This window comes from Mustela erminea, chromosome 4 (assembly GCF_009829155.1).
Source record: "Mustela erminea isolate mMusErm1 chromosome 4, mMusErm1.Pri, whole genome shotgun sequence".
Classification (NCBI taxonomy): Eukaryota; Metazoa; Chordata; class Mammalia; order Carnivora; family Mustelidae; genus Mustela; species Mustela erminea.
In genome coordinates, this window is record NC_045617.1 from 16985487 (window position 1) to 17006676 (window position 21190).

The following is a 21190-nucleotide window of genomic DNA, read 5'->3' on the forward strand; positions in this document are numbered from 1 at the left end:
ATGAGAATGAGATATTATTATTATTATTTTTTTTAAGATTTTATTTATTTATCAGAGAGAGAGGCGGGAGAGAGCGAGCACAGGCAGACAGAATGGCAGGCAGAGGCAGAGGGAGAAGCAGGCTCCCTGCTGAGCAAGGAGCCCGATGTGGGACTCGATCCCAGGACGCTGGGATCATGACCTGAGCCGAAGGCAGCTGCTTAACCAACTGAGCCACCCAGGCGTCCCTGAGATATTATTTTAATGAGTATATATTGACAATGGGTTTGTACACTGGCATAGAGAATGGACTTTTGGGCAGGTTCTATGTATTTTAGGGTTGTAATTGTCATCATATCATCATCATCATCGTAAGACCGGAGTACCCAGGTTCTGGGAAGGCCTAGCAAGCAGAGAGTGAGTGGACATTCTGCCACAGCTTTTTCTCTTATGCACCTGAATTCTTCCTGGAGGCAGGGGCAGTTACTAGCAGCAGAAAAACCTTAGTAGAGTTTTGGCAGTCTTTGAAGGGGTGCACACAAAATTTGAGGGGCTAGGAATCTGCCATAAAGGAATAGGTGGAGAACTGGACCCTGCTGGTTTCTTCCTCAGGCATGTTGCCAAATTCTGAGAGGAACTTCAGGAAACTAATAAGCAAGCAAAAGCATATACTTCTGCAAAGCAGAATGGATTTTTTCAGCGGTTTCTTGGTTTTAAGATAATGGAGGGATTTAAGTTCTGATCTTAATCAGGGACCTGTGAATGCCTCAGACTTTCAGATACATAGTTCTGAGAACTGAATTTACTATTAAGAAGTAATTCTCCTTTATGTTAATAATGGATTTTTTCCTTAATGTCTACTTTCTTTCACATTAGTATAGCTAACTCTTTTAGTTATCATTAGCAAGGTATTATCTCTTGCCATCCTTTGATATTTAAACTTCCTGTGTCCTTGTATATCAGAGATGTCTTTTCTGAACAACCCAAAGTTGGGCTTTGTTATTTCATTCAGGATTTTAATCAGAGATTTTTGCCATCTATACTTAATATAATTACTCAGTTTTAAAAATCTGTCATCTTACTGAATATTCTCCATGTCTTATTTATTTTTCATATTCTTTCCATTTTTTTCTTTTCGATTTTAAAATCATTTTACATAATTAGCTAGTATGTATCTCATTATGGTTTCTTTGTTTAGTTATCCTAGAGATTACAACATGCATTTTTGACTTATCAATACCTACCATACTCTTTTTTTTTTTTTTTAAAGATTTTATTTATTTATTTGACAGACAGAGATCACAAGTAGGCAGAGAGGCAGGCAGAAAGGGGGAAGCAGGCTCCCCACTAGCAGAGAGCCCGATGCGGGGCTCCATCCCAGGACTCGATCATGACCTGAGCCGAAGGCAGAGGCTTAACCCACTGAGCCACCCAGGCGCCCCTACCTAACATACTCATTTCCTCACCATAAAATACAAGGATGTTAAGCATTTTAGCTACAACTGTCCCACTGCCATTGGCCTATAACTGTCCCCCTGCCACTGGCATCATTTAAAAAAGATATTTTAATTAAAATTCGATTTAATTAACATATACTGTAATATTAGTTTCGGAGGTAGAATTTAGTGACTCACCAGTTGCAAATAACAGTGCTCATTGCTTCAATGCCCTCCTTAATGCCCATCACCAGTTACCCCGTCCTCACACCCACCTCCCCTCTAGCAACCCTCAGTTTGTTTCCTATAAAGAGTTTCTTATGGTTTACCTTCCTCTTTGTTTTCATCTTATTTTTCCTTCCTTCTGTTCATCTGTTTTATTTTCTTAAATTCCACATATGAGTGAAATCATGTGCCATGTGTCTTTGACTGACTTATTTTGCTTAGCATAAGCCCTCTAGTTCCATCCACCCATCCACATCTTTGCAAATGACAAGATTTCATTCTTTTTGATAGATAAAGAAGATGTGGTATAACTTTATCCCATTCATCTGTTGATGGATATCGGGCTCTTTCCATATTTTGGCTATTTTTGATAGTGCTGCTATAAACATTGGGGTGCATATGCCCCTTCACATCACTATTTTTGTATCCTTAGGACAGATACCTAGGAGTGCAATTACTGGGTCATAAGGCAGCTCTACTTTCAACTTTTTGAGGAACCTCTCTACTGTTTTCCACAGTGGCTGCACCAGTTTGCATTCCTACTAACAGTGTAAGACGGTTTTTTCTCTGCATCCTCGCCAACATCTGTGTTTCCTGAGTTGTTCATTTTAGCCATTCTGACCAGTGTGGTTTGATTTGTATTTCCCTGAAGCCAAGTGATGTTGAATATTTTTTCATGTTTCTGTTGCCCATTTGGATGTCTTCTTTGGAGAAATGTCTGTTCATATCTTCTGCCCATTTCTCAACTAGATTTTTTGTTTTTTTGGGTGTTGAGTTTGATAAGTTCTTTATAGATTTTGAATACTAGCCTTTTATCGATAAGACATTTACAAATATCTTCTCCCATTTTGTAGGTTGCCTTTTAGTTTTGTAGACTGTTTCCGTTGGTGTGCAAAAAGCCTTTTATCTTGATGAAGTCCCAATAGTTCACGTTTGGAGACGTGCCTAGCAAGAAGTTGCTGTGACTGAGGTCAAAGAGGTTGCTGCCTGTATTCTCTACTAGGATTTTGATGCGTTCCTGTCTCACATTTAAGTCTTTCATCCATTTTGAGTTTATTTTTTGTGTATGGTGTAAGAAAGTAGGCCAGTTTCATTCTTCTGCACTTCTGCAGTGGCTGTCCAATTTTCTCAAAACCATTTGTTGAAGAGACTATCTTTTTTCCACTGAATGTTCTTTCCCACTTTGTCAAAGATTAGTTGGCATTAGAGTTGAAGGTTCATTTCTGGATTCTCTATTCTGTTCCATTGATCTGTGTGTCTGTTTTTGTGCCTGTACCACACTGTCTTGATGATTACAGCATTGCAATATAGCTTGAAGTCTGGAATTGTGATGCCTCCCAGTTTGGGGTTTTGTTTTTGTTCTTGTTTTTCAACATTACTTTGGTTATTGTGGGTCTCTTCTGGTCCCATACAAATTTTAGGATTGTTTATTCCAGCTTGGTGAAAAATGCTGGTGGTATTTTGATAGGGATTGCACTGAATGTATAGATTGCTTTGAGATGCATAGACATTTTAACAATATCTGTTCTTCCAATCCATGAGCATGGAATCTTTTTCCATTTCTTCATGTCTTCTGCAATTTCTTTCATTAGTGTTCTACAGTAAATTTTAAAGTACAGATCCTTTACCTCTTTGGTTAGATTTATTCCTACGGATCTTATGGTTTTTAGTTCAGTTGTATATGGGATCCATTCCTTGATTTCTCTTTCTTCTGCTTCATTGTTAGTGTGTAGAAATGCAACTGATTTCTCTGTATTGACTCATATACTGCGACTTTGCTGAATTTCTTTATCTGTTCTAGCAATTTTTTGGTAAAGTCATGTTTTAAAATATTTTCTTTAGAGGCATCTGGGTGGCTCAGTTGGTTAAGTGTCCAACTGTTGACTTTGGCTCAGGTCGTGAACTCAGGGTTGTGAGATACAGCCTCATGTTGGGCTCTATGCTGGGTGTGGAGCCTGCTTAAGATTCTCTTGCTTCCTCTGTCCCCACCCTGCTCCCACTCACCCCCTCCCAAAAATAAATAAATAAAAATAAAAATTAAAAATGCTTTCTTTAAACCTCTTAGAACTTTTAAAAAAATTTCCAACAGAAAATGTTCATTTAATTTATTCATTATCTATCCGTCTGTTGCTGTATATTCCTTCTTGCATCTTCAGTCTTCCAACAGGGAACATTCTTACTTTTGTCTGAAGAATAGTACCCTAGTATTTTCTTTAGTGTAGGTCTTCTGGAGATAAATTTCCTCCATTTTTGACTGTCTAAAAATACTTTTCTTTTATTCTTTAGTGGTATCTTTACTGGGTTATAGACTGCCATCAAGATTAATAGCCACTGTCTTTCAGCAATTTAAAGATACTGTTCTACTGTGTTGGCTTCTTTTGTTTTTTTGTAGAAGTCAGATATCAGTCTAATTTTTACTCCTTTCAAATCAATCTTTTTTATTCTCTGGCTGCTTTTAATATTTCTTAATTATGTTTGATTTTTAGCAGTTAACTTTGGATTTATTTTTATTTATTTTGTTTCAGTTCTTTGGGCTTCTTACACCTTTGCCTTATTTCTTTTCATCATTTTTGGAAAGTTGTAGCTATTACTTTTGGCTTATTCTCTCATCTCCTGGGGTTCCAATTATAGAAATCTTATTCCTTCTCATTGTATTCCAGTGTTGCTTAGTCCCTCTTCTATATCTTCCTTTTTTCTGTATCTTGCTTTGTTTTTTGCTTCATTCTGGATAAAATTTTCTTTTGGCCTGTCTTCCAGTGCACTAATTCACTTTTCAACTGTGTCTAATCTGCTTTAAACATCCATTAGGTTTTTAATTTTGATTTTCTAATAGTTCATTTTTAGAACATCCATTCTCTTTATTGTTTTTTTGTCTCTACTAAATTTCTCAGTCCTTTCTTTTCTGTACTTGGCCATGGTACATTTTATTATTTCTGTTAGTGTAATCTCATAACCTTGTGGGCATAGCTGTTTTTTGTTATGTGCTGAACCTTACATTCATTGTTTTTAGAAATAATTTGAGCCCTAGAATGATGTTAACTTCCTCTAAAGAGAATATTCTCAATGCAGTTTAAGGGATTGAGATGATCGAACACTGAGCTTTAGTTATCTTTACTCTAAATTCAGGGTCTCAGTACAGATTAAGAAAGTTCATCAGGTTCATCCCTCCTCTGGCAGACCCTACTTTCCATTCCTATGCCTGTAGGCTCAGGAAGCTAATGAAAGGTCCACTCACTTTCCCTGGTGCCCTCTTTAGAATTAGCAAACACCAAACAGTAAGGGAAAAGCAGCTCCAAAAGTCAGGTTCACCTTACATGGCTTCTTTAGGAAACTGTCCTGGTAACTTTTCCTTTTCTCCTATGACCCCAAGCAGACTTTAAAAAAAAAAAATCCAGATTTTGTAGTTGGTTCCAGGAGTCAGGCAGGTCCTAATTACCTAGGTTGCTATAACCTAGGTGTAGCCCAAGAAAAATAAATGCAATGGGAAGATTTTCTTCTTTCAAAGGCAAGAATTCTCGTACTTACAGTCATTACTGTCTAGTAACAGCTGAAGTTTTATAAGTCTGTTTCTGCTTACCTGCTATTGCTTCAATACTTGGAATTGCAATAGTGCTGTAAGTACTGATTCTTTTACACGACCATGTATAAAACAATGAGTCTTCTGTATTTTCCAGTCCCGAAACCGAATCAATAAAAAAAGAGCCCCACTTTTTAGATAATGCATTTAGAGGCTTTGCCTTTTGACCCTGAAACAAGAGAACAATGAAAACTATGATTAATTTTCAGTGTTGTAAGCTTTTCCCCCATTAAGGAAATCAAATTAGGAAAACTCTAGGAATTTGTGTAGTTTACATTTAACCAAACCAGATACTATATAAAAATGAAAACAAAGCTTAGTTTAGTTGTTTCTTGCTCTGGGAATACTTACGTGGCTCAGTTGGTTAAGCATCTGACCCCTGATTTCTGCTCAGGTTATGATGTTGGGATGGTGAGATCCAGCTCTGCATTGGGCTCTGTGCTGACCATATAGCATGCTTAAGATTCTCTCCTCCCTCTGCGACCACTTCCCCCACGCTCCCCCCCGCCCCCGCCCAAAGTGCTCTCCCTAAAAAAAGAAAAGAAAAAAAGAAGTATCCTCCCCTTGTTTTGTTTGGGAACCCTTTCTCATCCTTTGGGATCTGGCCTGGATGCACCTAAGACGTTTTCCTTAATTTCTCACACTCGGGTTAGATTAGGTCTTCTCCATTTTCCTACCCTGAGTTTATCCCTAATATACTCCTGCTCAGGCTATCTTCAAATTATCATACTATTAATTTTCACTTTTGACAGACAATGAACTACAGAAGATTAGGAACTTTCTTATATAAATTAGCGTAACTTTAAGGCTTAATGTCTAGGTCAGAGCAGGGATATAAAAATTGTCAATTAAATTAAAGATTCATTAAAAAATATTTCTCAGTGTTTTATGGGTTTGTAATAAAATTAAGAATTGTAAAAACTCCCATCATATCTATATAATCTGGATTATAAAATCTGTCATCTTTTTCTTTTCTTTTTTAAGGTTTATTTATTTGTCTCAGAGAGAGAGACAGAGAACACAAGCAGGGGAGTGGCAGGCAGAGGGTCCTGGGATCAAGTTCTGCATCTGGTTCCCAAGAAGCCTGCTTCTGCCTCTACCTGTAACTCCCCCTTCTTGTGCTCTCTCTCTCTCTGACAAATAAATAAAATCTTTTTTTAAAAAAAAGATTTTATTTATTTATTTGACAGAGAGAGAGAGAGATCACAAGTAGGCAGAGAGGCAGGCAGAGAGAGAGAGAGGAGGAAGCAGGCTCCCCGCTGAGCAGAGAGCCCAATGCGGGGCTCGATCCCAGGACCCTGAGATCATGACCTGAGCCGAAGGCAGAGGCTTTAACCCACTGAGCCACCCAGGCGCCCCATAAATAAAATCTTAAAAAAAGAAAAAAAAAGGAATGGTGTGTGACTCAACCACAAATCTCTGATATTCTCAGCAAAGAGACCTGCATAAATTAAAACCTCAGTATATGTATATGCTGAACAAGAAGAGAATGATGTTAGACTGACATTTTAATAATATATTAAGATATCTCTGCTAATCTAATAAGCTCTTATGTTTTACACTTGTGATAAAAATTTTGAGTATTTATTCTGAAAAATGTATATATATATATAAGTACACACATACACAGAGCTATCAAATCTTATTTCTCAATTACACTGTAGAGTAGATTTAATTAAGGATGAATCTATATAGGAGAGAGCATTAAACACATGGCAACTAAGTTATATTGGATCTCTCCTTCTCTCCATACTTATATGAATTAGAAATGATCCATTTAGTCTTGAAAAAGAAAAAAAAAGTATGTTTATGAATACTCACATTAAGGTCACAGACCACTATGGAAAAGTAAGAAGTTTTTAAGAAGGACAAAAAGTCTGAATGTTAAAAAAGAAAAAAAAAAGAAAAAGAAAAAGTCTGAATGTAACCAGTTTCCTCTACCTAACTTGTAACTTATTTTTATTGACAAGACTAAATACAGAAGAGCCCCAGGGGAACTGGCAGAGCAAACAAAAAAAATGTCTCATAGAGAGTAATCTGAAAGAATGTTAACTCCAGACTCATTATACCTGCTGGATACCTTTTGTCCAATTATACACAACAAAGTGTATAAACTGACTTTGTTCAGCTGATGTTGAACTATTTTAGACATCCAAAAAAATGGCAATTTCATAAGGTTCTATCTAAACGGATGTTTTAAGAAGATCCTTTTCCCTGTCTTTCACCCACTGGTTAACAGTATTCCAGGTATCTTGAACAAAAGTATTTAATACTGATACAGTGTCATTTTTTTCTACTTACTGTTGCCCATTTGGATTCTAACTTGAGAAATTCTTCCCTACTCTAAGGTCACAAAAATATTTTCATAATTTTCTTCCATTAATTTTACAGATATATTTCTTATTTTCAGGCCTATAATCCATTTAAAATTTATATAGGGGGGAAAAGGGACTCCTTTTTCTTCATATACTGGGACTACTTAGTGCTATTTACTGAGCTGTCTTTTCCTGCTGACTGACAATCCTCTACCACGCATCACATTTACATGGTAACTTGGAATGTGATACAGGGTCCTATGTCTGGGTTCATTTTCCTCTGTTCACTGACCTTTTTATGTATTTTGTTGTTAGTACTATATTGAAAAACTACTGTAGCTTCCTAACATGGTTAGTATTGAATAGGGTAAGATTCCTCCCCTTTATTATCCTTTTTTACAAAATTATCTTAGCTATTTGTGGGCCTTCAGTTTTCTGCTTAATGCATAATCAGTTTGTGAAGGTCCATCCAAAATCCTCCTGGGATTTCTTTATAACATTATACTGACCTTATAAATAAATCTGAGGAAAATAGGTATCAGTATAATCTTAAAATATGGTATATCTTTCTATTTTTTCATTTGTATTTAGAATCTTTTTTTTTTTAAATTGAGGTTTAATTGACATACTAACAAGATGCAGAACATAATAATTTGGTATTTCTGTATATTGCATTAATTTTACAGATATATTTCTTATTTTCAGGCCTATAATCCATTTATAGGATGGGGCGCCTGGGTCATAGTAAGTCTAGTTAACATCTGCCATCATCGAAAAATTAGATTTTTTTATGATTAGAACTGTAAAAACCTACTCACCTAACAATTTTCATATGTGAAATACAGTATTATTCACCACAGTTACCATGCTGTATAATAAGTCCCTAAGACTTAATTTATTTTATAACTGGAGATTTGTACTTTTGATTTCTTTCACCTGTTCAGAAACCCTAATAGAACCCTAATAGAGACTTAAAAACTTCTCTATCAAGGTCTTATGATATGTATTTTCAGACAGTAATACAATGATTCATTTTTTTTGCTTTTGTAAATGGTTTATTTCTTGTTATGTTTTGTAAGTCCTTAGTGGTGGCACAGAGAAAAGCTATTGATTTTTTTTTTTTTTAAGAGAAAGAGAATGCAAGGGGCAGAGGGAGAGGGAGAGAGAGCAAATGTTAAGCAGCTCCACAGCCAGTGAGGGGTCTGACATGGGGCTTGATCTCACAACCCTGAGATCATGACCTTAGCCAAAATCATGAGTCAGATGCTTTATTGACTGAGCCACCCAGGTGCCCCAAGCTACTGAATGCTGATTTGGATCTAGCATTTGCACAACTCTCTTCTTAGTTATAATGGTTTGCTAACTGTTTCCCTAAGGTGGTCCATGCTAACGACTATACAACTCTGAAATAATCACAATTTGGTATCTTCTAACTCTAATTCCGTATTTCTTTTTCTTGTCGTGTTGGCCACCTCTGTTACACAATATAATTAATAATAGGTATCCTCTGTCTAGCCCAGAACCTTTAAGACCACTTGTCTCCATTAAGTATGGCTTTTTTCTCCATTAAAATTTTCCATTATAGATTATATTCTCACTGAGTTTTGTTGGATAGCTTTTCTCTAATCAAAGGCTGGCCCCTTCTTGTTTGCTGAGAATTTTCATCATTAAAATGAATTATTTTGGCACATAAATTTCATAGTATGTTACTCTAAAAAGCTGAAGAATACATTTTTATTTGTTTTAAGTTCAAATGAAGAAACAGATGAGAACAGTAATGAAGGAAGCTGAAGAGGAGAGCTCCTTTTGGAGGCTAATCTTATGAAATTTAAGATTGTCCAAGTAATTACAAGATTAATGAAGTGAGTTTTGATTTATTTCTCCAAAGATAAATGAAAACAAATTATTCTTCCTTGTCTCCTTAACTAGCTTTACTTTGATTATTAAAATGGGCCATTTTTGCTTATCTGTCATGCTCCAGTATAGTATAATGGATAATCAACAGATGCAGTAAGATTTTAGAAAAAATTTCTTATGTAAGCCTTTCGAGTGCCATTTGAGATGTTCTCTGTCCTTATCTTGAGCTTCCTGTCACAAATGAAGGGAAGTAAAAGGGATCTTCACATTCCAGATGGTTTTATGAAGGGTGAAATTTTTGTAAATATCTGAGAAATTGAATTCAAGCCTAAGTGAAACAAAATGCTAACCTCTACAGAATGTAGTAAATGTTTTTGTTCAGTGAGTGCATCAATCCTGAAATGATCTGATTTGTTTTTAGATTATCCTGTTAAAAGTTCATTTAAGCTGCATAAAGTTAACTAGAAATAAGGAATTAAATCCCTTTGCATTCTGGTTTTGTGCTAACTAAAACACTGAATGTGATATATATTAAGTGTATGACATTTGCTTAGAAAAATGAAACTACATTTTTCTTAATAATTACAAAATCAACAGAAGAACCCTCACACGATACTTTGTGTTTAGCTCTCTTTATGGACTGTCTCCTTCCTCCTGTAACAACTGAGGATGGTTTTGTATTCTTGTCTCCTCCACAGGGAAGCAGGAAAGAATCTGAATTCTCATGACATGCTGTACTTACACAAGGGCTTTGATGTGCTGACGGAGAAAGTGTTCTGTGTATAGGAATACAGGTGAACTTAAATATGAAAGCTGTCCGGCTTCTAGAAGTTATAGTCCTAGGTTTGTGTTACAAGATAATTAAAAAAAAGGAAACAAAACACCCAATTGTTTTAAATTTTAAATCGGCTTTTAAATATAAGCAGAAAGATGTAGGATTAGAGGATTCTCCTTAAAGAAGAGAGAACTGAGTTGTCCTGAAAACATTTGCTAAGGAGGAACCCATCACACAAACACTGCCGTAACACCAACTACAGAAACATCGTATCATTCAGTCTGACCAGGTTAACTCTGGAATCAGGTAGTACGAGAATACTCTGCTTTTTCAACATGAAGCTTTGGGCCACAGCTGGGAATCCTGCAGCAAAACACCTGCCTCAGACCCCAATCCATCTTCCACAATTCCATTTAACCTGGAATCTCAACAATGTGAGATGGGAAGAGAGTTTGGGGCTACAGCTGGACTTGTGAGGGCTTTACTGTAACCCTGTCACGTGGCCGAACCGCCCTCTTCCTTGCTTCCTTGCCCACGTTCAGTGGAACAGGGCGGGTTGGGGAGGTAGAGTTTGATAGGAAAGGAACGTTATTTCAGTTCTGTCTTAGGAAATAAAATTTTCAAGCTGTTGACTCATCATTTTCTGTCTAAAAGCCACTTATGAATTCTGTTCATGTGTTTATAACTGATTAACAAGAGAAAGGGGTCATGGGAAAAGGATGGGGCTACTGTTTGTTGTAAATGTTGGAGGAAACTTTCCCATGGAGTCTTCATTTTCTTAATACAGTACCTGTATTCTCAAAGCATTCTGAAGAAACCAAATCTCCTAATTTCTCTTTAGTGAAAACCTTCTCCAAAGTCACGCAGGATAGAAGGCCCACCCCCTGAAAGACTGCTTTAAAGCTCTTCTTAAACAGTCCAAAGAACTTCCAGTGTCATGTTGAAGACTAAATGCTACTCAGCGGAAACCTCAGAAAAACCTGAACCCTTTCTTCTAACATTTTGTTGGGTCTATTTATGGTTATTATTTTTTAAGTGAACAGACTTTAGGTTTACAGATAACTAGAGCATATAGTGCAGAAAGTTCTCATACATCTGTTCCCCATTTGCCTCCCCTTCCTGCCCACTGTCTCTCCTATTATTAACATTTTGCAGTAATTGGTGCAGTACATTTGTTATCACTGGTTAACCAGTATTAATACATTATTATTAATGAAAGGCTGTAGTTTACATTAGGGTTAACACTTCATGTGGTATAGTTCCATGGGTTCTGACAAACATACAATGTCATGTTTCCACCATTACAGTATCATGAAAATCCATAAAAATCCCTTGTGCTCCATTTACTCACCTCCCTCCCTCCTGAACCCCTGGCACCACTGGTCTTTTTACTTTCTGTAGTTTTGCCTTTTCTAGAATGTCGTATAGCTGGAACCATACAATATATAGGCTTTTTAAACTGGCTTCTTTCACTTAGTAGTATGCTTGTTAGTTTCCTCTCTGTCCCTGTGTGGTTTAATAGCTCATTTCTTTTTATAGTTATTTTTTGTTTCTTGACTTGAGTTTTTCCTTCTTAGAGTTGTTCCACTGGGATGAATTTAGAGATGCATATTATTTTCTGATCTTTCTTCTTTTCTGCTGCTTTTTGCTTATATACTTTTTTCCCTTTTTCAGATTTATGACATATTTTACTTTTCTTTACATCAAGTCTTCGCCTAAGGTTTCTTCTTGGCAGCTGAGGAACCAAGTCTAAAGGAGCTACCAATGTATTAACTTATACTCATGAAGAAAGAGCAGAAGAGCTTTCATGGCCAAGCAAAAGAGACATAGGGTGTGACTATATGAGTCAGGATCTGGTTGCCTCGACATTAGCCAAAAAACACCCATGAAGTCATAGCACTGGGTGAAAGCAAGAGGGCTGGGAAGACAGATGGGTCTTGGCATTATTTAAAAATTATCAACAAGATTAACAACAGGACTGAGATAGCAAGTTCACCAAGTGCCAAGAGATTTCATCACTCTTGGCACAAACAAGCACTTTTTAAGATATGTCAAACATAAAGGGTTTTCTTTCCAGGAAAGATCCAGTAAGGAAACCCTTACCTCATATTTTCCTTTCTTCTCTAGAGGCTCTGATTCTTCAGGCTTCCCATCTCTGTCCCCTCTGAGCTCTTCCAGAATGAGGACTGTCTCCCAGTTACTATAATGATGGGCTGGGAAAATGTCCGAGTGCATGCTGTCACCAAAGTAAACCACCTGTAAGTCAGACAGCAAATTCTGTTTGAGGCATGAGGAATGTGAAAGTGGTGGTGTTCACTTCATGAAGCAGAAAAAAGTCCTGTAAAAAAGTCCTTAGGACAAAAGTTACATAAACATCTTAAAACTTCCGTGAATACCATCACAAATATTCAACCTGCCCCATTTGGTTTGTGGGGCACCAGGTTTGCTGTAAGAAGTGACACAACGCATTTGCAGGTAGAAGAAAGGCAGGGGCTGAGTTTATTCAGTTTTCTGAAGAAGTCAGAGTCTGTATGTTTATCGTTAAGGCCGCCCTTAGAAGAGAAGAACTGGTAGAGTAGCGATGACTTGTTACAGTGGGTTACATTTGTAGGAGTACACATCACACCAGCTTTTCCAAGAGTTTCTGGGACCTACCCAGACTGGCTGAAACAGAATCTCTGCCGGGCTGGGTAAGCGGGCTCTGGGAGGCTCTCCAGTTATTCTCAGGCAAAGCCCCTCGGATCTAATCCATACCCCTCAATTTACATTTACATGAGTAAATGGTAAGGAAGTAGGAACTAGAACCTCCAAGTCAGAATGTTCTGTTAAACCCCTCAAGAGTTCCCAGGGTGCTGTGGCAATGTGGGAGCCAGTGGAGCAGGGGTCAGTTACCCGCTGATCTTTCCGGTAAACATTTTTTGGAAGAAAATGTCATGCTATAAAAAATGCACCCATGTCCAACATCAACAATGTGACCAGCATATCAAAATCAAGTGTGTCTTTAGGCTAGTCTGTGGTATAATTTCAATTGACATTTGTTTTACATATAAAGTTTGTTTGGTGACCTGTTATCAGAATATTATTCCTCAGGTATCCCACACACTCGTCCAGTGTATCCCCTAGAACTGTGCCTCCTTGCTTGAAATCTTTGCTCTTCTCTGTTCTAGGTAAAGAGCCAGTCTCGATCACAGAGAAAAGGCTTATTTAAGCAGAAGAGGTAAAAGACTGGCAGATAAGCAGAGGTAGTAGATGATTTCCCCACAGAAAACTAAGCTGAATGCATTTAGAATTATGGTTTTAATTTATAATAGTTCATGTCTGCGGGAGGGCATCAAGAACCCCACCTCAATCAGAAAATACCTTGGGTTCATTTTTGCCAGTCATTTTCTTCAGAAGTTCATAAAGGTGGACAGCGTTCCCTTGAGAGTACCAGCCAGGTTTATCAAGAGATGGCAGTGCCTCCTGTTCCTCATCATTTTCTGAAAAGAGAGTTTGACAATCAGATCCTTTAATCAAGTGATTTTTGGGCAGACCCCCACCAAGCACGGCTGCAGGATGTGCACAGGAAGGAGCCGTGTGGGGACAGGAGCTAGCATTCAGTGAGCACCTGGGTGATTACAAGTCCTTCATGGCGGTCCTCATCTAGACAGATCTAACATTTTTCATACATAGAGGATTTTTCAAATGATCTTCTTAAAGCCGTTTTAGGTTCGCAGCAAAACTGAAGGGTCCAGAAATTTCCGCTACAGCCCCTCGCTCTGCGCATTCATAGCCTCCCCCATGACTGGTGAGAATGAGGAGTCACTTCATCAGCTGAAGCAAATGTACTGCTCTGTGGGGAGGCTGTGGGTAATGGGGGTATATTTTACTTCATCCTCACAACGAGCCTCTTAACTGAGGATAAGAAGGCTCAGGGAAGTTACTTTGCTCGAGACCTCAAAGCTGGTAAGTGGTTTTTTATTAACCAGACTCCTTAGTTTTACATTAGGACTTCAAAAGGGGGCTAGAAGACAAAAGGGTAAGACAGACCCATAAATTGTCTCTAAATTTGGATTCCTGGACCTGCCTATGGCTCATGGACGCAACTGTGAACAAGATACAACTTTAGAAAAGAGAAATTTGTATTTGGCATCCTCCTATTTATGCCCAAATGCAGTGCTGTTTACTCTCCTCCATTAGATTAGGAATAGATCAACAGATTAAAAAAAAAAAAGTGGACTTTAGAATCCATTTTGAACTTCATTTATAAAGTTTATTGTTTTTACAGTATCCCTCAGATTGATTAAACAGCACTGTATTATGAAAAATGCAAACCAGTATTACTTTCGTACAAGTCAATTATGTCACAGCTTTAATTTAAAACATTCTTAAGGACTGGATAGAAAGCATTAATGTAAGAAATCTTCCTATGAAGATATATAGTCAGAAAAATTTTTGTACCTAAGTTCTGTAAGATGTCTGAATTATTCCTCCAATCTTTTAGCTTAATAATTAATGGATGTTTGGGTTATAAGCATGAAGGAGAAAAATGAATACAACAAAGCTCTAACTTGTTCCTATAACATACACATTCCCCCAAAACTGACTGAATAAAATTAGGAAGCAGATAAGGGTTGGGCGGAGAGATGGAAGAGCAATCGATTAGAGCAATTAGTAAATCAAACTTTTAATTTTCTTATTTTATGTATTTATTTATTTTAAAAAAATATTTATTTATTTGACAGATCACAAGTAGGCAGAGAGGCAGGCAGAGAGAGAGGAGGAAGCAGGCTCCCTGCTGAGCAGAGAGCCCGATTCGGGGCTCAATTCCAGGACTCTGGGATCATGACCTGAGCGGAAGGCAGAGGCTTCAACCCACTGAGCCACCAAGGCGCCCCTTATTTTCTTATTTTAAGAGCATATGACCAAGAAAAGTAAAAACACAAAATGGTAAAATTTTAGCAAAAGTTCTCCAAAATATGGGGAAATGATACAGTTAAGGCTATGGCTAAGTCTTTTTTCTTTCTTTCTTTTTTTTTTTTTAAGATTTACTTGTTTGACAGACAGAGATCACAAGTAGGCAGAGAGGCAGGCAGAGAGAAAGGGGGAAGCAGGTTCCCTGCTGAGCAGAGAGCCCGATGTGGGGCTTGATCCCAGGACCCAGAGATCATGACCTGAGTCGAAGGCAGAGGCTTAACCCACTGAGCCACCCAAGTACCACCCTCCCCTTTTTAAAAAAGATTTTATTTATTTATTTGACAACAGAGATCACAAGTAGGCAGAGAGGCAGGCAGAGAGAGAGCGGGGGCCGGGGGCGAGGGGGCGGCGGTGGGGAGGGCAGAGAGCCCAATGCAGGGCTCCATCCCACACCCTGGGATCATGACCTAAGCTGGAGACAGAGGCTTTAACCTACTGAGCCACCCAGGAACCTCTATGGCTAACAATCTTAAACAAAGGTGAGTTCCGTAACTTATCTTAGGTAAGAAAATCTTTCCATAGAGAACAAGAGTTGAGTTTTTTGTACTTGTGCCTGACCACTGACCTCAGCCCACAGCTGCTTGGACGTGGCTCACGTGGCAGCTCACACCTGTTTCCCCAACTCCCAATATGCTTGATGTTACTATCTTAATATTTAAGTAGTATGTATTTAATGTGATTTTTTTTGGGAATGACTAATATACTTACAAATATTAAAAGTTCCATTTTTGAACTCTCTCCGCTGTGCACTTACCTGTTCTACAAAAAGGTAACCACTCTTTTATGCAGATAAAGCAAATATATACTCTTTCCGTCTCCCCTTTAAAGACACATTTACTGAGATATAACTGATATTAACAATAAACTGCACACATTGTCAGTGTACAGTGTGAAGAGTTTTGGCATATGTGTATACCTGTTGTGAGCTGAACTGTGCTCCCCTCAAATTCATATGGTAGAGCCCCAACCCTTGGTATCTCAGAATGTGGCTGTATTTGAAGTCAGGCCCTTTAATAGGCCATTCGGGTGGGCCTAATCCAGTATGTCTGGTGTCCTCATAAGAACTGATTATAAGTCACAGATAATCAGGTGATTAGGACACAGAAGAAAGACCATGTGATGACAACAGGGAGAAGATGCATATCTACAAGCCAGGAAGAGAGGCGGAAGAAGAAACCAATCCTGCTGACACCTTGATCTCAGACTTCTAGCCTCCAGAAGTAAACGAAATATATTTCTGGTGTTTAAGCCCCCAGTCTGTGGTTTATTGTTAAGACAGCAGTCTTGGCAACTAATATTATACCCATGAACTCTCCCATTTAAATGCAAATACTGGCACACTGTTCTGCAATTTGATTTTTTTTTAAGCTTCTCTAGATAATACACTGCAATCTACTTAGTTTTTAAAATAGATGCATGTTCAATAATGATCTTTTTTTTTTTTTTAAAGATTTTATTTATTTGACAGAGATCACAAGTAGGCAAAGAGGCAGGCAGAGAGAGGAGGAAGCAGGCTCTCTGCTCAGAGCCTGATATGGGGCTTGATCCCAGGACCCTGGGACCATGACCTGAGCTGAAGGTGGAGTCTTTAACCCACTGAGTCACCCAGGCACCCCTAATAGTGATCTCTTGATAAGTGAGATGTTGCCATTCTTTTGCTGTTACAAGGAAGATATTACAAACAGAATCCTCATAGCCTGGTGGGAATAGACTGACCTGGAAAAAACTTTTTCTTTTTTTCTTTCAAATCTTTATTCAACTAGATTTTACAGAATACTTTAGGTATGAAGTAATAGAGGTAACCTAGATGGCCCCAGCCCCTGTCTTTAGGATGCTTATATTCTAGTAGCAATCTTTGACTTGCTAGAGGTTTACTAAACAATGACTTATAATTAAAAATATATTTACAATTCTTTTGATTCCCTGAATTCTGTCCTATATTATGTGGACCTGACTAGACAGTGCATATTTACTTTTACATATCCCCTCTTCAATTTTGAGTTAGAATTTTTTCCTCCAATTGTGCATTTTTATACACTTTTTCTATTTTTTGGGGGGGGGGCAAGGGCAATAACACATTTTTAAAATATATATTTTCTGAAGTTTATCTTTTTAAGTAAGCTCCAGGCCCAATGTAGGGCTTGAACTCATGGCCCCGAGATCAAGAGTCACGTGCTCGCGACGCCTAGGTGGCTCAGTCGGTTAAGTGGCTGCCTTTGGCTCAGGTCATGATCCCAGGGTCCTGGGATCAAGTCCCACATCAGGCTCCTTGCTCAGCAGGGCGCCTGCTTCTCCCTCTGCCTCTGCTCATGTGCACATGCTCTCTCTCTCCCTCTCTGTCAAATAAATAAAAAAATATTTTAAAAAAAGTCACCTACTGTACCCACTCAGCCAGCCAGGTGCCCCCCATTAGACATTTTTAAAGTAAAATGTCTGCTAAAATGCTTGTCTGTGTTGGGAGCCATAAAAAGGAAAATTACAGATTAAGAGAAACAAATATTTTACTAGCGAGTTCAGCAAATTTAAGAGAATATCTACTCATCTATGTTGATTCTGAGGGTTTACTATTTGTTTGATGCTCATAATTCTTTATTTTTTTAAAAGATTTTATTTATTTATTTGACAGACAGAGATCACAAGTAGACAGAGAGGCAGGCAGAGAGAGAGAAGGAAGCAGGCTCCCCGCAGAGCAGAGAGCCCGATGCAGGGCTCAATCCCAGGACCCTGGGATCATGACCTGAGCCAAAGGCAGAGGCTTTAACACTGAGCCATCCAGGTGCCCCTGATACTCACAATTCTTTAAAGCAATTAATTCTTTCAAAGTCCTTTTCTTTAGTTTAAATTTTTTTTTTTAAAGATTTAATTATTTGTTAGAGAGAGTGCAAGAGTGCTCAGGCACAGAAAAGAGCGCAGAAAAGTGGCAGGCAAAGGGAGAAGCAGGCTCCCCGCTGAGCAATACTTCCATACCTCATATGCTGGGACTCATTTATTTTCAGAATAACAATCTTCAGTTAACTGCACTAAGACATTCTCTCTTAGGGTTACTAGAATCTGTCACTGGTGATCTGACCAGTGGCATCTGCCTCACCAGAAAATCTGTTTAGAAGGCAGAAGCTCAGGTTATAACCAGACCTCCTGAATCAGAATCTCCATTCTAACAATATCCCCGGGTGGTGTGAGCGAACATCATAGCCAAAGAAACACTGATGTGGAGCGCAGGGCAGGAACAAAAATCTGCCAAGAATAGAAGGTGTTCGTTCTGGCAAGGGTGGACTCATGGGCATCTGTAGGGAGCGGACAGAGTGAAGATGAAAAGGTAACTTAGCAACCAGATTCGGAATTCGCCTTCCGATGCTCCACGGAGTGGGAAGCCAAGGAGATTCTGTGTGTGTGTGATTAACTACAGACTATGCCTAACAGTAATAAGTGAATTACATAAAATGTATTTAACGTGACAAATGGAAGTCTGTGTCTAGTATCTGAGGGCAGGGCGCAAGGGAGGTAGGGAGGGAGAGGTACAAAGTGCAGGCGGCGGGGGCGGGGGCAGTTAAGAGACTCCCCGGGAAGAGAGTGAGGACGGCCTGATGGGAAGGGAACAGAGAGCAGAGACAGGCGGTTTAAACAGGACGTGGTGCACAGCATACTTGGTTTAAACAGGACGCGGTGCACAGCATACTGGACGCGAAAGGGGGAGGAGACAGGAGGCTGGCCGCGGGGCGATTCCGTGGGTAGTCACGTAAGGACGATAACAGAAAGCGGCCGGCACGTCCGGTGTCGTTTCTACGTGGATGGAGAGTACCAAGTCTGAGTTCGCAATCCTGCGCAGGGCCAGCTGTGTGCAGGGGAAACGGGGTATGACGCTCTAGAAAAGAGGTCGCAGGGAAAGATCTGGGAGTCTGCGTGCGGGTGATAGTTCAGGCCAAGAAACCAATGACAGCGAGTTGGGTCGTGATTCCCAAATTGGGAGTGGGGAGGAGGGGGAGCTGGCAGCAAGGGGACCCGGCAGTGAAAAAGATACAGTCGCTCGCTGTCCTCACTGAATTTGCCATCTTGCAGGATGGACTGCCCCTCCCCCCCACTCCGACCCTGGCCGGGTGCGCTGGTGAGGAGCTGAATCACCCGGTGATGGGGAGGGATGCTGCACATTTTGCCTAGAAGAGGCTCTTTGCCCCCAAATAATCCTTAAACAGGTTGGTAAGCATCAGCCCTGCAGGAGGCACTTGGCTCCAGATTCAGGCACAACGCTCCCCCTCGTCGCTATGGCAACAGCTAACATCAGGCCTTTGCGACAGTCGCAAGGACACTGTGCCCTTGAGAATTGGCTGGCCTGGCACCTTCCATCCCAGAAGCTCCTTTGCCTTACTTTACTTCTGCTTTTAATCCATCTGGAGCAGTGATTTGATTTACATGACACTGGAGGGACAGGACGTGCATGGTATATAATAACATTAACTGCCACATGGGGGATGGTTTGAGGGTGACAAGGCTGATGGAAACTGGGCGATCAGTCACTAGGTACTGTCACACCCAGCAGTGATGTGAGTGTACCAGTTCGCACAAGGCATGATAAAGGCATTGGCAGGAAGGTGGTAGGTGACCAGCCTGAGAAGACTGAAGGACAGGTTAGACATGAAGGGGAGAGAGCGACAGAAGTTGATGGGTTCTCCTAGCTTGGGCAAGATCAGTTGGAAAAGTTGTAACGGAACTAGGGAGTCCGGGAAGAGGAGCACGCCAAGATGGGAGGGGAAATTCATGAGTTGCACATCAAGGTTCCTGCAATGCCAGGGCTGCAGGGTTTGGGGAATTTAGAAATATGCTTTGTGAGTCAGGGAGAAGTGATGCGGGGAGATAAGGAACTGGGAGTCATTACTGTTGAGGGGATAGCTGAAACCGTCCGAGTGGGAGAGAGCAGAAGAAAGGAGGGCTAATGTGGAATGCTGGAGAACATTAACCCTTAAGAAATGTGATACAAGGGACACTAGTTCCAAACTGACTAAAAACTAATGGAGTTGCTTTTTAAAATATGAAATGTAGTATATTTTGACACTAAGATTAAGGAAAAATCTGTTAGAGAAATAGGTGTGAAGCTTGGAAAATATGCTGTTTAATCATAAAGTTCCCCGGACTGCAGCATGAGGGCTGGGATCCGACTTCTCTCTGGTTACGCGTCGAAGGAATAAATCATTTGTCTTAAACATAATGGAAGACTTCTTTTTGTGGAAATCAGTGAATTCAACATTGACGATCAACAATTTTTTTTCCTTTACTATTGTTAACAATTCTTAGAAAGTTCCATATTGATTTAGAAGCTAAATTTGTGTTAATGCTATTTACTCATAGCTATTATTTACACAGTTTCATTTGCATGAAAATATTTTGATAACTTTGTGTTGATTTTGAGCACAATGAATATTTTACTGCAATAAAATATTTTAGTAGAGCGAGAGAAAGGTGAAGGGAATCCAGCGGTAGAAAGGCAATCAGAGGTAGGCAACGAATCAGAATCAGCATGAAACTGGACACTACACACCACAGATGAGAGGTTCTTTAATGTTAGTACGATCCTCTCATTCATAACAGTTCTCGCAAACTTACTGCCCTCAAAATGGGAATAAAGTATTTTGTGTTAACTCTAAAAACTGCAGATTCACTGTATCTTCCACTGAAATATTTTAAATTCAGAAGCCCAGAAAACTAGAGCTGGAAAGAACTTCAGAGATCTTCTAGTCTAATCACTTCTGGATATGAAAAAAACAGAGGCAGGCTTTTCTGTATATCTACAGAAGCATGAAATCCCATATATTCTGAGCAGAGAGCAGAGACGAAGTGGTTTAGACAGGACGTGATGCAGAGCCTACTGGACATGAAAGGGGTAAGAGACTGGAGGTTTGTTGCTGGGGGCAATCCCGGGACAGCCATTTAAGGACGATAAAGAATAGAAGGTGGCCAGCTTGTTGGCGGTGTGCTGAAGAGTTCACTGGAGGGAGGGGAACCAGTGAGTGTAGACAAGTCTTTCTAGAATTTCAGCTATGAAGGGAGCCAGAGAATGGAGGTTTTACCTGGAAGACAA

General features: G+C 39.4%; 1 protein-coding gene across 1 annotated transcript in view; it reads right to left on the reverse strand.

Annotated features, from left to right (window-relative positions):
• Window positions 1–21190, reverse strand: part of NT5DC1 (5'-nucleotidase domain containing 1) — a 140368-nt gene that overhangs the window by 5557 nt on the left and 113621 nt on the right. The window contains exons 9-11 of the mRNA XM_032338777.1: window positions 13525–13643; window positions 12268–12420; window positions 5218–5386 (exon numbers count right to left, since the gene is read on the reverse strand). Coding sequence (XP_032194668.1) covers window positions 5218–5386; window positions 12268–12420; window positions 13525–13643 — 441 coding nt within the window. The remainder of the gene's footprint in view (window positions 1–5217; window positions 5387–12267; window positions 12421–13524; window positions 13644–21190) is intronic.